Source organism: Erinaceus europaeus, chromosome 6 (genome assembly GCF_950295315.1).
Source record: "Erinaceus europaeus chromosome 6, mEriEur2.1, whole genome shotgun sequence".
Lineage (NCBI taxonomy): Eukaryota > Metazoa > Chordata > Mammalia > Eulipotyphla > Erinaceidae > Erinaceus > Erinaceus europaeus.
The window spans coordinates 970,366-983,119 of NC_080167.1; the positions used below are offsets into that span (position 1 = coordinate 970,366).

Consider the following 12,754-nt stretch of genomic DNA (forward strand, 5'->3'; position numbering starts at 1 on the left):
AGCCCCGTCCGGCCTCTGCGCCCCAGACAGGCCCCGCTCACCCCCTGGGTCTCCATCTCGGGCTCCCTGTGCGGCACCAGGTGACCCACTTCCTCACCAGCTTCAAAGCCCTGGGGTCCAGGCCGCCCCCACCCCCGGGGCCTCAGAGACTCCATCATGGCTGCATCCCTGCCCTCCTAGGACTGGAGGGCGCTGACTGAGCCCTGGGGCTCAAAGCACGTTCCAGCACCAGAACACAGGAAGCCACGCGGCCCTGGGTTCGATTCTGGCACTGTACCAGAACGACGCTCTGGTTCCGTCCGATAGCGTTTGGCGACCCCCCACCCCCGGTGACCACAGCTCCTGACAGCCTGGCTGTGCAGACCCCCGCAGGGCTCGGGCTGAGGGTTCCCAGGCCACCCTGTGCCCAGTGGGGACAGGCTCACCCAGGAGATGGGCCTGGTGTGGGAGGTGCCCGAGTCCCAGGCTGAGGGCAGCGAAGATGAGGACGCCGGGCCCAGGGCCAGGGGCTCACGCCTCCCTCCGGGGCCCACGGACGTGCCCAGCAGAGCCCTGTACCCCAGCACAGCCTCTCAGGGCAGGCAGGGTCCTGGGCCCACCCCCAGGCCAGGCTGAGGAGCTAGGTGGCAGCGGGGGCACAGAGCCCAGTGACCCGTGTGGGCTCACGGCTGTGCCAGCACCAATCTGGGGACAAAGCAAGGAGCGGGAGACGGGCAACCGGCACCCCCTCTTCCCTCTGCCCCATCCCGGCACAGGCACCGGAGTGGGAAGGGCCACACCCCGGCCCCCGGGCCCGGCATCCGAGGCTGCAAGCCCCCGAGGGAAGAAACGCCCAGACCCCGGCAGGGGCTCCCCAGGGTGGGGTCACTGACCCAGCAGCCCGCACGCCAAGCCGGGGCCGTGCCCACGGGGCTGACAAGAGGACAAGAGACGGGGTCACGGAGCACAGCCCTGATGGTCAGGACCAGGACCGGCGCGACGGAGACAGAGAGAAGCAGCCGGTGGGTCACAGCTCAGTGCTTTAGACGCATAGATGGGGTCTGCACTCATAACTCAGGGAGGACACGGCGACTACACACCAGAGCCGGGCCCACTGCCCAAGCAGGTGGGGTGCGTCCCCCGGTGCCGGGACGGGGCGGGCGGGCTCCCCTTCTGCATGCACAGGAATGCCGCTTCTCCTCCGAGGGCCGCGCCCGTCAGTCACCCTCCCCCACGTCCTCGTCCTGCTGGTCGCTGGTCCAGAGCGTGAGGTTGTCCCGGAGCAGCTGCATGATGAGGGTGGAGTCCTTGTAGGAGTCCTCATTCAGCGTGTCCAGCTCGGCGATGGCGTCGTCGAAGGCCTGCTTGGCCAGGAGGCAGGCCTGCTCGGGCGCATTCTGGATCTCGTAGTAGAAGACGGAGAAGTTGAGCGCCAGGCCCAGGCGGATGGGGTGGGTGGGCTGCATGTGCTCCTTGCTGATGTCAAAGGCCTCCTTGTAGGCGGCCTCCGAGGCCTCCACCACGCCGCCCTTCTTGTCGCCGGCGGCCACCTCGGCCAGGTAGCGGTAGTAGTCGCCCTTCATCTTGAGGTAGAACACCTTGCTCTCGTACTGGAAGTCGCCGCAGCCCCTGATGAGGAAGCTGTCCAGCAGCCCCAGCACGTCGCCGCACACGGCCTCCAGCTCCCTCTCGATCTTCTCGCGGTAGGCCTTCACCCTCTCCAGCCTCTTCTCGCTGCCGTCCGCCGTGGTCTTCTGCTCGATGCTGCTGACGACCCTCCAGGAGGACCGCCGCGCGCCCACCACGTTCTTGTAGGCCACGGACAGCAGGTTGCGGTCCTCGCTGGACAGAGGCTCGCTGAGCTCCGTCACCTGCAAGGCCGAGAGGTCAGCGCCGGGCACCCACCTCTGGGGTCCCCCACCTCCAGTCCCGGGGCCGGCGGGCGGGATGGGGGGGGCGCACGGGGCCCGCGGGTGGGGCGGGCGCTCTGGGTACCAGAGTTGCAGGCCTGAGGCCCGGCAAGGGGCCGGGACCGAGCAAAGCCCTGGGCTCGGCGTCTCTGGAAAGTAAATCGACACATTAAAAAAGAAAAAAGGGGGTGGGGGTGTTGGCACACCTGCGTGAGCGCACGTCACAGGGCACAAGGACACAGGTTCAAGCCCTCACTCTCCACCTGCAGGGGGGAAGTTTCGCAAGCGGTGAAGCAGGGCTGCAGGTGTCTCTCCCCGACCCCTGCCATGTCCCTTTTCCCTCTCAATGTCTCTGTCTCTAGCCAACAAATAACTTTTTTAAGAAGGAACTTGGGTGGTCTGGGAGGTGGTGCAGTGGATAGGGCTTTGGACTCTCAAGCGTGAGGTCCTGAGTTCGATCCCTGGCAGCACATGTGCCAGAGTGATGTCTGGTTCTTTCTCTCTCCTCCTATCTCATTAATAAATAAACAAAATCTTTTTAAAAATTAAAAAAAAGGGACCCGGGAAGCAGCTTTAATGAGGTGCCAGGCATGGCTGGTGCAGCCCCCAGCGCCCCCCAGGCCGCAGAAGCCGCCTGCCCAGCTCAGACAGCCCCTCCTCTGGAGACACCATGGCCCGGCCCCTCCACACAGTGCCCCACGGCCAGCTCGGCCTGTCCAGACCCTCCCACCCAGAGCGGCAGAGGCTGAGCCCCAGGGAGACACCATGCAGCCCCCAGGGCCAGCGGGCACCTTCATGCTCAGGCTGTGAGCAAGGGGTCGTGCGTGGGCTCAGTGCTCTGCCCGGAGTGGGGCACAGCTGAGCACACGGGCATCACGCAGGACGCAGGGCAACCTAGCCAGCACCCGTTTTCCCTGAGCGGCAGAGGCCGCCTGGCGATGGGACCAGGAGGCCTGGGTGGGGGCGGGGGAGCCTGGCGCGTCCACAGGCCGCCGGGCAGTGCCGGGAAGGAGCCCGTCCCCGGCGCTCAGTGTCCGTGACGGTCAGCTGGTCCCCGGCCAGTCGGGCTGAGTCACGTCAGCTGAGGTGACTGACAGGAGCTTGGCCGCAGAGCCCTGGCCAGGCTGCCAGGGAGGGGGCTCCGGCCTCCAGCGCCCCACCCACCTAGGGACAGTTCAGCAGCCTGGGGGCCCACGGGGTGCTCAGTCTGGCCTCCGGGTCTGCTAGCAAGGACTGGGGGCAGTGCAGCGGCAGAGCACTGGGCTTGCAAGCAGGAGGCCCCCCGTGCACACGGGCTCAGACATCCAAGGGACACGGCCCGCCAGCCCAGTCCCTGGGTCGTGGGGTCTGCAGGGGCGGTGGACAGAAGATGCTGGGTGGGCTGTGGGGAGACCTCCGCTGCGTCTGACAGGCCGGGACCCGGGGCTAGATGCCGCCCCTCTCAGCAGACACCCCGGTGGGCAGGAGGACGCCCACCATCCCAGCACCCAGACCTCCCAACACACCTGCAGGCACCCTCAGATCCACCCACCCGCTGGCGCCCATCTCACAAGCACCCCTGCACCCGTCCACACCAGCGGGACCCTCGGGCTGTGCCCACCTGGGGCAGAAGGCCCCTCACAGATAACTTCAGCGTGAGCTGCTGAGGCTCCCTGGAGGAACCTTGCAGAGGCCTTTGAAAATCTGAGCTCACTGGCAGAGTGCAGGCCTTGCCGTGGGGGGCTGCAGTCTCTCCCTGTCTCTCCATCAGAGTAAAAACAGTTGCCAGGAGCAGTGAAACAGTGTGTGTGTGTGCATGTGATGCCTTGACTCTCCAAAAAGAAGAGAGATTTCTATTTTTCTTCTATTTTTTTTTTTGCCTCCAGGGTTACTGCTGGGGGCTGAGGGCCTGGTGCCGGCACTGAATCCACAGATACTGGCCATTTTTTACATTTTACTGGACAGGACAGAAAAGTGGAGAGAAGAGGGGAAGACAGAGAGGAGAAGAGAAAGACAGACACCTGCAGACCTGCTTCCCCGCCTGTGAAGCTTCTCCCCTGCAGGTGGGGAGCCGGGAGCTCGAACCCAGGTCCTCGTGCAGGTCCTTGCGCTTCACCGGATGAGCCACTGCCCATCCCCCTTAAAGATTTTTTTTTTTATTATCTTTGTTTATTGGATAGAGAAATCCAAAAATTGAGAGGGAAGCAGGAAATAGGAAGAGAGACCCCTGGCAGCCCTGCTTCACCACTCGTGAAGCTTCTCCCCTGCAGGTGGGGAGCGGGGCCTTGAACCCAGGTCCTCATGCGAGGCCTTGCTCATACTAGGACGTGCACTCAACCTGGTGCACCAACACTAGCCCCCGACTTGTCTTCACGTGTGATCAGAAAGAGTGCCGGTGACACTGTGTGTGTGTGAGAGAGAGACAGGGGTTTGAATCCCGCCCTCAGTCAGCGCAGAGCAGAGAAAGCACAGTGACCCCCAGAGAATGAGAGGAGCGGACGCCTCGGTCCTGCCCCAGGGCCTGGAGGGGCCTCCCTGACCTCAGGCAGGGTGACAGTCCCAGAATACACCCAGAGCAGGTGAGGCTGAGCGCGTCCTCGGGAATGAGGCCCTCCCCGTGTCCCGTCTGCCGCGAGCAGGGGGCCAGGCACTCACTGCAGACTCGGGTGCCGTGGTCGCTGTGACAAGCGCTGGCCGTGGCTGGGCTGGACCGAGGGCCACAGAGCAGAGGCTCCTCCCAAAGCTCAGCCCTGTTCCCCGCCCTAGGATGCAGCCCTCTGCCACCTCCATCACCCACCCTCATAGGCCCGGAGCCCAGCCCCAGTGAGGAGGGGCCGTGCGGACGTGCCAGGGAGGCCACAGCAGAGGCCTGGTCTAGCGTGGCCTGGTGGGGACAGAGGTGGCAAAGAAAATCAAGGCGGATACTCTGTGGTCAGGGAGGGGGCGCAGTGGTAAAGCTTGGGGCTCTCAAGCGCGAGGTCCCGTTTGATGCCTGGCAGTGCTAGAGAAAATCAAGGCAGGGGGGCCTCTCAGGCATCCTGCTCCTGAGACCGCCCCCCGGGCCTCCTCCTGAGGGGCAGAGTGACAGGCCGAGTGACATCAGCACAGGGACAAAGGTGGGGTGCAGGAGGTGCTCCTCGGGCTCTGGTCCCCGGGGCAGAGTGGGGCCACCACCTCTGTCTCTCTCTGTCTCTCAGTGAAACCCTCGCTCTGTCTCAAGTGAGACTAAAGTGAACAGACCTCAGAGAAGAAGTCGCAAAGGCCTGAAGGGAGGGTCTCAGGTGGCTGACGCTGCAGGGGCGCGGCCCCCCCCCACGGCCTCGGGGCTCCAGGCTGCACGGGCACCAGCACGCCGTCACCTGGACCCAGACAGCAGGGATGCTCTGGAGGGAGGGCAGGGGAGCACCCACACCCAAAACAGGCCCCTCCCAGGATCACAGGCCGCGGGCAGGGGAGGCACCGACCCAGGTGAGGGCTGAGCCCAAGTCTGCAGAAGGCCGAGGGGGAGGGGCTGCGGCAGGCTCCTGGGGCTCCCCCAGCCCACTGGCAGACACCCCCACTGGCACCCCGGGCCCAGGGCCCAAGTCCACGAGACTCCCCTTCCTGAGCCCCGGACCGCCCCCCACTCCCCTGGGGGCCCAGACTCCCCACCGGTCTGTCCCCAGCCCCACCTGTCCTCCGGGATGCCTGAACCCCACCCGACTCCAGACTGTAAATCCCTCCCCCACTCCACCCTGTAACCCCAATTCAGGACAGCCCAGCCCCCTGGCCAGCCCTGGACCCCCGCCCTCACCCCGACCTCCGTGCCCGGCCCCCTGCCCAGCCCTGGACCCCCGCCCTCACCCCGACCTCTGTGCCCAGCCCTCCGTGCCCAGCCCTGGACCCCCGCCCTCACCCCGACCTCCGTGCCCAGCCCTGGACCCCCGCCCTCACCCCGACCTCCGTGCCCAGCCCTGGACCCCCGCCCTCACCTGACCTCCGTGCCCGGCCCCCTGCCCAGCCCTGGACCCCCGCCCTCACCCCGCCCTCCGTGCCCAGCTCCCTGGCCAGCCCTGGACCCCCAACCTCCGTGCCCGGCTCCCCCGGCCCCCCAACATCTCAGCCCCACGAAACTGCGGCTCACAAGACCCACAGCGCCCCCACCTCTCCACCCCTGTAGCCACCCTCCCCCAGCACCCACCATAAACGGGGTCTGCACTGCTGTTTCGCAGGGTCTCCGAGACCCCCACACCCCTCCCTGTCCTGGGCCCCACACTCAACCTCCACGCCCACCTTGGTCCCCAGATCCTGGGCGTCACCTTGGGCCAACCAGCCCCAAAAGCCCAGGGTGCCCCCACTCTGTGTCCCCGGTCCTTTGGGTCCACCTCACCCCCATTCTGTGCCCGCCCTGTGTCCCCCACCACGTGTCCCCACCCCGTGTCCCCCACCCCTTGTCCCCACCACGTGTCCCCGTGTCCTCACCGTGTCCCAACCAGTGATCCCATGTCCCCCACTGCGTGTCCCCACCCCGTGTCCCCCACCGTGTCCCCACCCCATGTTCCCATGCCCCCCACCACGTGTCCCCGTGTCCTCACCGTGTCCCCCCAACCAGTGTCCCCATGTCCCCCACTGCGTGTCCCCACCCTGTGTCCCCCACTGCGTGTCCCCACCCCATGTTCCCGTGTCCCCCACCACGTGTCCCCGTGTCCTCACCCGTGTCCCCCACTGCGTGTCCCCACCCCATGTTCCCGTGTCCCCCACCACGTGTCTCCGTGTCCTCACCCGTGTCCCCCACTGCGTGTCCCCACCGCGTGTCCCCCACCCCCTGCCCGGCTCACCGCCTTCATGGCCGCGGCCATGTCGTCGTAGCGCTCCGCCTGCTCGGCCAGCCGCGCCCGCTGCAGCAGCTGCTCGCGGTCCCCCATGTCGCCGTCGCTCGAGCCCCGCGCACGCGCCCGCACTGCCCGCTCGGACCCGGGACGGGAGCACACGGCGCCTGCGCAGAGGCCAGGCTATTTCTAGCTGACGTCACCTGCTATAAATAGCCGCCCCGCCCAGCGCGCATGCGCGCCGCGGCCCCGGGCAGGATCCAGAAGCCGCGCCCGGCCGGGGACGACCCCACCCCCGGTGCAGACCGCGCCCACCGGCCCCTGGGAGGGAACCCGAGGGTCCCCGCGACCCCGCAGGTGGGGGCAGCGCCCGGGCAGACCGGGGCCGTCACCCAGGACCTGCCCCCCATGCTGGCCGCCCCGAGGACCCCCGCCCCGGCCCCCAGCACCCGAGCTCTGCGCCCCCGGCCTCTGCCCCTGGGGAGGGAGGGCAGCACCCAGCCTGCTCGCGGCTCGGCTCGGCGTGGCCAGTGGAGGGACAGTGCGGGACTGGGAGGCCGCTGCAGCCGGCGGGCCGTCCAGGGTCTCAGGAGGGGCACGAAGCCGCCCGCCAGGCCAGGGGGTCGCCGTGTGCCCGCCAGGCTATGGAGATGCCCGCCAGGCTAGGAAGCCACGAACGAGGCAGGTCATCTGAGAAGTGGGCATCGCAGGAGCCCAGCCTGCACCCCAGCTTGGTACCCGGCCGGCGTCTGGCCACGAGCGGCCCCCAGAAGCAGTGGGCACCCCGGAGGCCACCCCCAAGCAGCCTGGGCCCCTGACACGCCCGCCAGCTGCAGACACAGGACCCCCCCCCCCCCCCCAGCCATGGGTCTGGCCCTGCGGGCTTTGGGCCACCTGAGCTGCACAGGGAAGGGGTGGGGTGGGGGCAGGGGTGCAGACTGAGGAGGGGGTGGGGTGTGCGAGCTGCAGCCTGGGTGGGGGGGTGACCCAGTGCTGCTCAGGCTGGTTACTATGGCGACTAGTCAGCCAATCAGGCTGCGGCGGCCGCGGGCCAATGGGAAGGCGGCAGAGCTGGCCACCCGCAGGACACCCCCCCCCCCAGGACTGGGACCCACTCCCCGGCCAGGCCCTCGGGTGCACCCCCAACAGCTCTAGGGAGCTGCCCCAAAGAGGGAGGGAACTGGTCACAGGGTTGAGATGCCCCCATGTTGGACAGGAAGCCGATGCTCAGCCATTATTGGGGGGTGGCAGCTGGTCCCGTGCAAGGCCCGTGCTGCCCACTGAGCCACCCGTCCTTGACTAGCCTCCTGGAAGGCACTGCGCACCAGGGTGTCCAGCCTCACCCCTCCACCCCATCCTGGCCCCCAGCCTGTCCCCCTCACCCCCCAGTGCAGCGCCCAGGCCTGCCCTGACCCCCTCCAGCTCTGCTGAGGAGTCTCTGTAGGGTGGCCTCACCCTGGGGACCCTCCCCACCCACAGCCAGCCTTGGGCCCCTGCACCACCCCCAGTGGGGGCAGTTAGTTACGTGGCCAGGCTGTGGCCCTGCCGCTCGTGGGTCCTTCAAGGCAGTGGCCTGGTCTTGTGCTGGGCCCCCAGGGGGTGTGGGTGGAAGGTCAGTGCAGGGCTAGTGGAGGTGGCTGAGGGCCGTGAGGGTGGGTGGGTGGGTGACAAGCACAGGCTGACGCTGCAGGGAAGCTGCTGGCGCACAGGCACCAAGATGGTGGGGACGGCGGGCAGAAGCCTCTCCTCCCAGCCCCCACTTGGCTGGCATGCCACACCTCGCCATGGGCAGGGGGGCGCCCTTGATGCTCCGCACAGGGTGTGGGGGAGCAGCTTCTGCGTCTCGCTCCCCTGCGGGTGGGAGGCTGGGCTGTGGAAAAGGGGTCAGTCCCTCCCCTCGTCCTCGTCCCATAAAGGTGGCGGCCCGTCCTTTCCTCCCTCTGCTGCTGCTGCTGGAACATGGGGTGCAGGGGGACGGGTGGCAGGGCCCACACAGTACAGGGGGGAGGGGGCAGAGTCCCACGGGGTGCAGAAAGGCATCTGGCACCCAAGCAGTGAGGATGCTTCCGCTGCCTACACTGTGCGTCAGAGAGCACCTGTGGGGCAGGTGGCTAGGCGTCCCGCTCCCGCTCACTACGACTCCCCCCAAACGCTGGGGGCCTGTGGTTCAGTGGGTAGAGCACAGACAGGCCTGGCTTCGCGACGTCTGTTCGCCACCCAGTCTGTCGGGATGGTGGCCTGGCTGCAGGGGCCGAGGCTGAGGGCAAGGCCCTCCCTGCTCGCTGGAGCCCACGGGCACCCCCGGGGGTGGGAGGCCCGGCCTGGTTCACCTAGCAGCTGGAAGGGGTTTCTAGAGGGTGAGGGAGGGGGCTGGGCGGCCAGACTCACCTCAAGCTCAAACCCCCCCCCCCCCCCCGTTTTCTGCCCTTCATTCCTCCCACTGGGGCTCTGTGCTCTCCCTTGGCACGGTCTTCCCGCGGGGGTCGGGCTGGCAGCACAGTCCTCGGGCATGGTGTGCGCTCTGCCAGGTGGGCGAGCTCTGGGCGCTTTATTGAGAGCCGGGGAGAGCCCTCCATCCGGGGTGACAAGGTGGGTGCTCTCCCACCCTCCCCAGGGTGTCTGGCTCCTGACTGAGCTGTCTCGGTCGGGGGCGTCCACGCCCACCTGCGGGAGGTGGGAGCGGCGGTGGCTGTGGCCCTTCCTCTTCCTCTGCGTGGGGTGACGCCCCAGGGCCCCTGAACTCCTGCGCCCTCCAGGGCCAGCACCCTCCCGGCAGCTTGGGCCTCCAAAGCTCTGGGAGCTCCCGCCAATGAGAGTCCGGACGCCAGACAGGAGCTAGTCGGGCCCACACCCCCCCACACCTCCCACGGTCCGGCACCAGACAGATGCCCAGACAGACAGCAGTCCTCCTCACTTAGGTCCAGGCAAGCCTGCCTGGACCTGCCGGCCGCCCTCCCCACGCGCCTCAGGGGGCGCTGGCGTGCATCTTCTCCACGCAGCTGGTCCAGAAGGCCAGCAGGCGGCCGTCCCGGTTGCCGCAGAAGTCGGCGAAGTCCCTGAGCAGCCGATCGGCAAAGCGCTCGTCCCCGGTGGCACTGGAGCGCCAGGCCTTGGTGAGCATGGTGTTGTAGGCCCAGTGGTAGCCCAGACGCTCCTCACACAACAGGCCTTGGCTGGCCGAGCTGGTGGAGTTGCGGCGCCGCCGGGGCTGCCCCGAGAACTTGCGCTTGGAGTAGGGCAGCTGCAGGAACACGGTGCCTGTGGGAGGGCGGTGGGCAGGGTAGGTGGGTGGTCAGCGCGGGTGGTGGGCAGGTGAGGGGCAGTGGTCCACGTGGCCCAGTGGAGGGCGCCTGCCCGTCTAGCCACGGCCTCACCTGTCACGTGGATGTACTGAGGTTTGCTCTCAGCTGGGAAGTTGAAAGCGGAGGCCGAGTACTTGTCCTGGACGAAGCCGAATCTGTGGGCAGCCGTGAGGGGAGCCGTCCATCCAGTCACCTCTTCGTGCAGGGGCGGGAGCCCACGCCCAGCTGCCTCCCACGGCCCGTGACCCCCACCTCAGTGCCCACCCGGGTGCCGGGACAGGAGGGAGGGGGCCGCAGCAGAACAGCTCCCACCTGTGAGCGATGGCTTCCTGGAAGAGGTGCATCCGATCCCAGTACGTCTCAGGCTCAAAGTCTGCGGGGGAGGAAGAAAGCTCGTGGGGGGAGGGAGCCCATGGACGGGACCCCAGACACACTTGGGGCAGTTCCCCTACCCATCCCACCCCACCCCCTCCCACCCCACCCGGCTCAGCTTGCTACCCGCCCTCCGGGCACCAGGAAAGGCTGCAGCTCCTGCCAGGGACAGAAACACCGGCTGCTGCCCACTGGTCCACGGGGCGAGGCTGCCACACCCCAGCAGAGGACAGCACCCTGGGCAGGGAGAGCCAGTAGGCGCAGCGGACCCCAGTCCTGAGGCGGAGGGACAGGAGGAGCAGTCGGCAAGGAGACTGGTGTCAGGTCTCAGCTCTCTGCCCCCCAAGATGCTTCCTGCAGCCATCTCCATGGTGGCCGTGGAGGCCAGGCAGCAAGGCTGGGAGACCAGTCCGAGGGGCAGCTCAGCGGCCCAGGCAGCACGGGCCACGTGGTGCGAGCTCGTGGGGTGCATGGGGGCCGCCCGGCCCACCAAAGCCCGCGTCCCCCTCCTGGACAGCCGGCCCGGGGCCCTTACTGTCAAACAGGTGCTCGCTGCCGTCCTTGAGCAGGCAGGTGACGCTGAGGGGGATGAAGAGCTGGGCGCGCAGAGGGTCCCCATACAGGTAGCTGGGCAGCGCAAAGGGGCCCTCCAGCACTGGGACCAGCAGGAAGCCGCACGACGTGGCCTTGCGGTGCCAGCCTTGGACCTGCGCGACAGGGACGGGCCTCCTCACCAGCTGCGCGACGGCCGCCCAGGGCGCCCCCCGCCCCCGAGCCTGCCGGCCTCACCATCTCAAAGAGCACGGCGGCGGTGACAGCCATCCAGTGCAGCCGGATCTCGAAGGCCGCGTGCGGGGAGAAGCTGCCGTGGTAGTAACAGCTGCACCACTCCGGCCGCTCCGAGCGGTGGCTGACGCCCACGTCCAGGGTCACCGTCCTCTGCTCTGGCACGGTGGCGGCTGTGCCGTGGCCCGGAGACAAAGGAAGAAGGGCAGTGAGGAGAGCGAGCGGCCACGGACCCGGGGAGGGCAGGGACCACGCCATGCCACGCCCACAGGCTCGTACCCAGGAGCGCGGCAGCCTGGCTGCGGCCCCCGAAGCTGCGGCTGAAGGAGCTGTGGCGGCTGGCGTAGGAGGCGGGCCGGCTGGGCAGCCATGGCAGCAGGAAGGCTGGGATGTCCGCGTGCAGCAGCTCCTCCGCCACGAACGCCACCTCGAACCACTTGCGCTGGAAGCTGGCGAAGTCGTCCGTGCCGCCGGGGTGCCAGGTGGGGGGCGGCTGCGGGACGGCTGGGTGCAGGGGCGGGGACGGGGCTCACTCAGCGCGTGGCGACAACCCCGCGGGGGCACCCCAGCATACAGACGGCCCCGGGGAAGGTGGCACCAACCTCGCTCCGGCTCCCTGTCCATCACGATCTTGTAGAAGTAGAAGCCGTAGATAAAGGTCCTCCAGACCTCGCCCGACGCGTGTGTGATCAGCTGCTCCTCCAGCATCTTCTGCAAGGACATGGACACCCGCCGCTGCAGGCCGCCCGGGGGAGGGGACACGGACACCAGCCACTGCAGACATCCCGGGGGGATGGACACACAGATACTGGCCACTACAGACCATGGGGGGGGGGACACGGACACCAGCCACCGCAGACAGCCCGGGGGGATGGACACACAGATACTGGCCACTACAGACCGTGGCGGGGGGACACGGACACCAGCCACTGCAGACAGCCCGGGGGGATGGACACACAGATACTGGCCACTACAGACCGTGGCGGGGGGACACGGACACTAGCCACTACAGACAGCCCGGGGGGCTAGGGAACACAGTAGAGAGCTACCCATCTAGGGTAGGGGACAGACATGGACACACAGGGAGGCGAGGGGACCCCCCGCCCTGGGGGCGTACCTGCATGATGTCCACAGCCATGGCCTGGGTCTGCACACCCTCCACACTGTTCACCAGCCAGTGCACCACCTCGGCGCTGATGAAGCAGCTGGGCGACAGCCCCTTCTGCTCTGACAGCAGCTGTACGCCCGTCCTGGGGGGTGGGGGCACTCTGAGCCCCTCGCCCCTGCACCCAGCAGCCCCCGAGGATGTCGGGCATGGGGCCGAGCCCACAGAGCACCCACGGCACCCGGCCCCACACTCACGAGGGGTGCTTCATGGCCTCCAGGATCTCGGCCAATGTGGAAGACGACGTCAGGGAGCTGGCTGCCGGCGGCGGCGGCGGCTGTGAGCTGATGGGGAGGAGGGTCAGGGCAGCGCATCCCCAGAGGCCTGTTCTGGATGTCCAGGGTCCCCAAGGGGCCTCCCGCAGGGCTCTCCCGCAGGTGCCCCAGGGCCAAAGTAGTGAAACAAGCAACCGGGGCCAGGAGACAGCTCAGCAGGGAGAGGGCATGCTTTATG

At 67.9% G+C, this 12,754-nt stretch overlaps 2 protein-coding genes across 4 annotated transcripts in view; both read right to left on the reverse strand.

Annotated features, from left to right (window-relative positions):
- Positions 1–1,001: 1,001 nt before the first annotated feature.
- On the reverse strand, positions 1,002–6,844 carry YWHAH (tyrosine 3-monooxygenase/tryptophan 5-monooxygenase activation protein eta). Its single transcript, XM_007529247.3, has 2 exons — positions 6,686–6,844; positions 1,002–1,850 (listed from the first exon to the last, which is right to left on the reverse strand). The coding sequence occupies exons 1-2, from the start codon at positions 6,770–6,772 to the stop codon at positions 1,197–1,199; spliced, it is 741 nt and encodes a 246-aa protein (XP_007529309.1). The 5' UTR covers positions 6,773–6,844; the 3' UTR covers positions 1,002–1,196.
- A 2,342-nt stretch (positions 6,845–9,186) lies between these two features.
- DEPDC5 (DEP domain containing 5, GATOR1 subcomplex subunit) overlaps positions 9,187–12,754 on the reverse strand; it is a 35,605-nt gene continuing 32,037 nt past the window's right edge. For 2 of the 3 annotated variants that reach the window (XM_060192744.1, XM_060192743.1), the window contains 9 exons: positions 12,499–12,585; positions 12,254–12,386; positions 11,739–11,847; positions 11,416–11,640; positions 11,140–11,309; positions 10,886–11,057; positions 10,291–10,351; positions 10,051–10,133; positions 9,187–9,934 (listed from right to left, as the gene is read on the reverse strand). In XM_060192744.1, coding sequence (XP_060048727.1) covers positions 9,642–9,934; positions 10,051–10,133; positions 10,291–10,351; positions 10,886–11,057; positions 11,140–11,309; positions 11,416–11,640; positions 11,739–11,847; positions 12,254–12,386; positions 12,499–12,585 — 1,333 coding nt within the window. In that variant the 3' untranslated portion in view covers positions 9,187–9,641. Of the gene's footprint in view, positions 9,935–10,050; positions 10,134–10,290; positions 10,352–10,885; positions 11,058–11,139; positions 11,310–11,415; positions 11,641–11,738; positions 11,848–12,253; positions 12,387–12,498; positions 12,586–12,754 lie in introns of those variants that run through there. The other variant, XR_009550352.1, reaches the window with a different exon arrangement.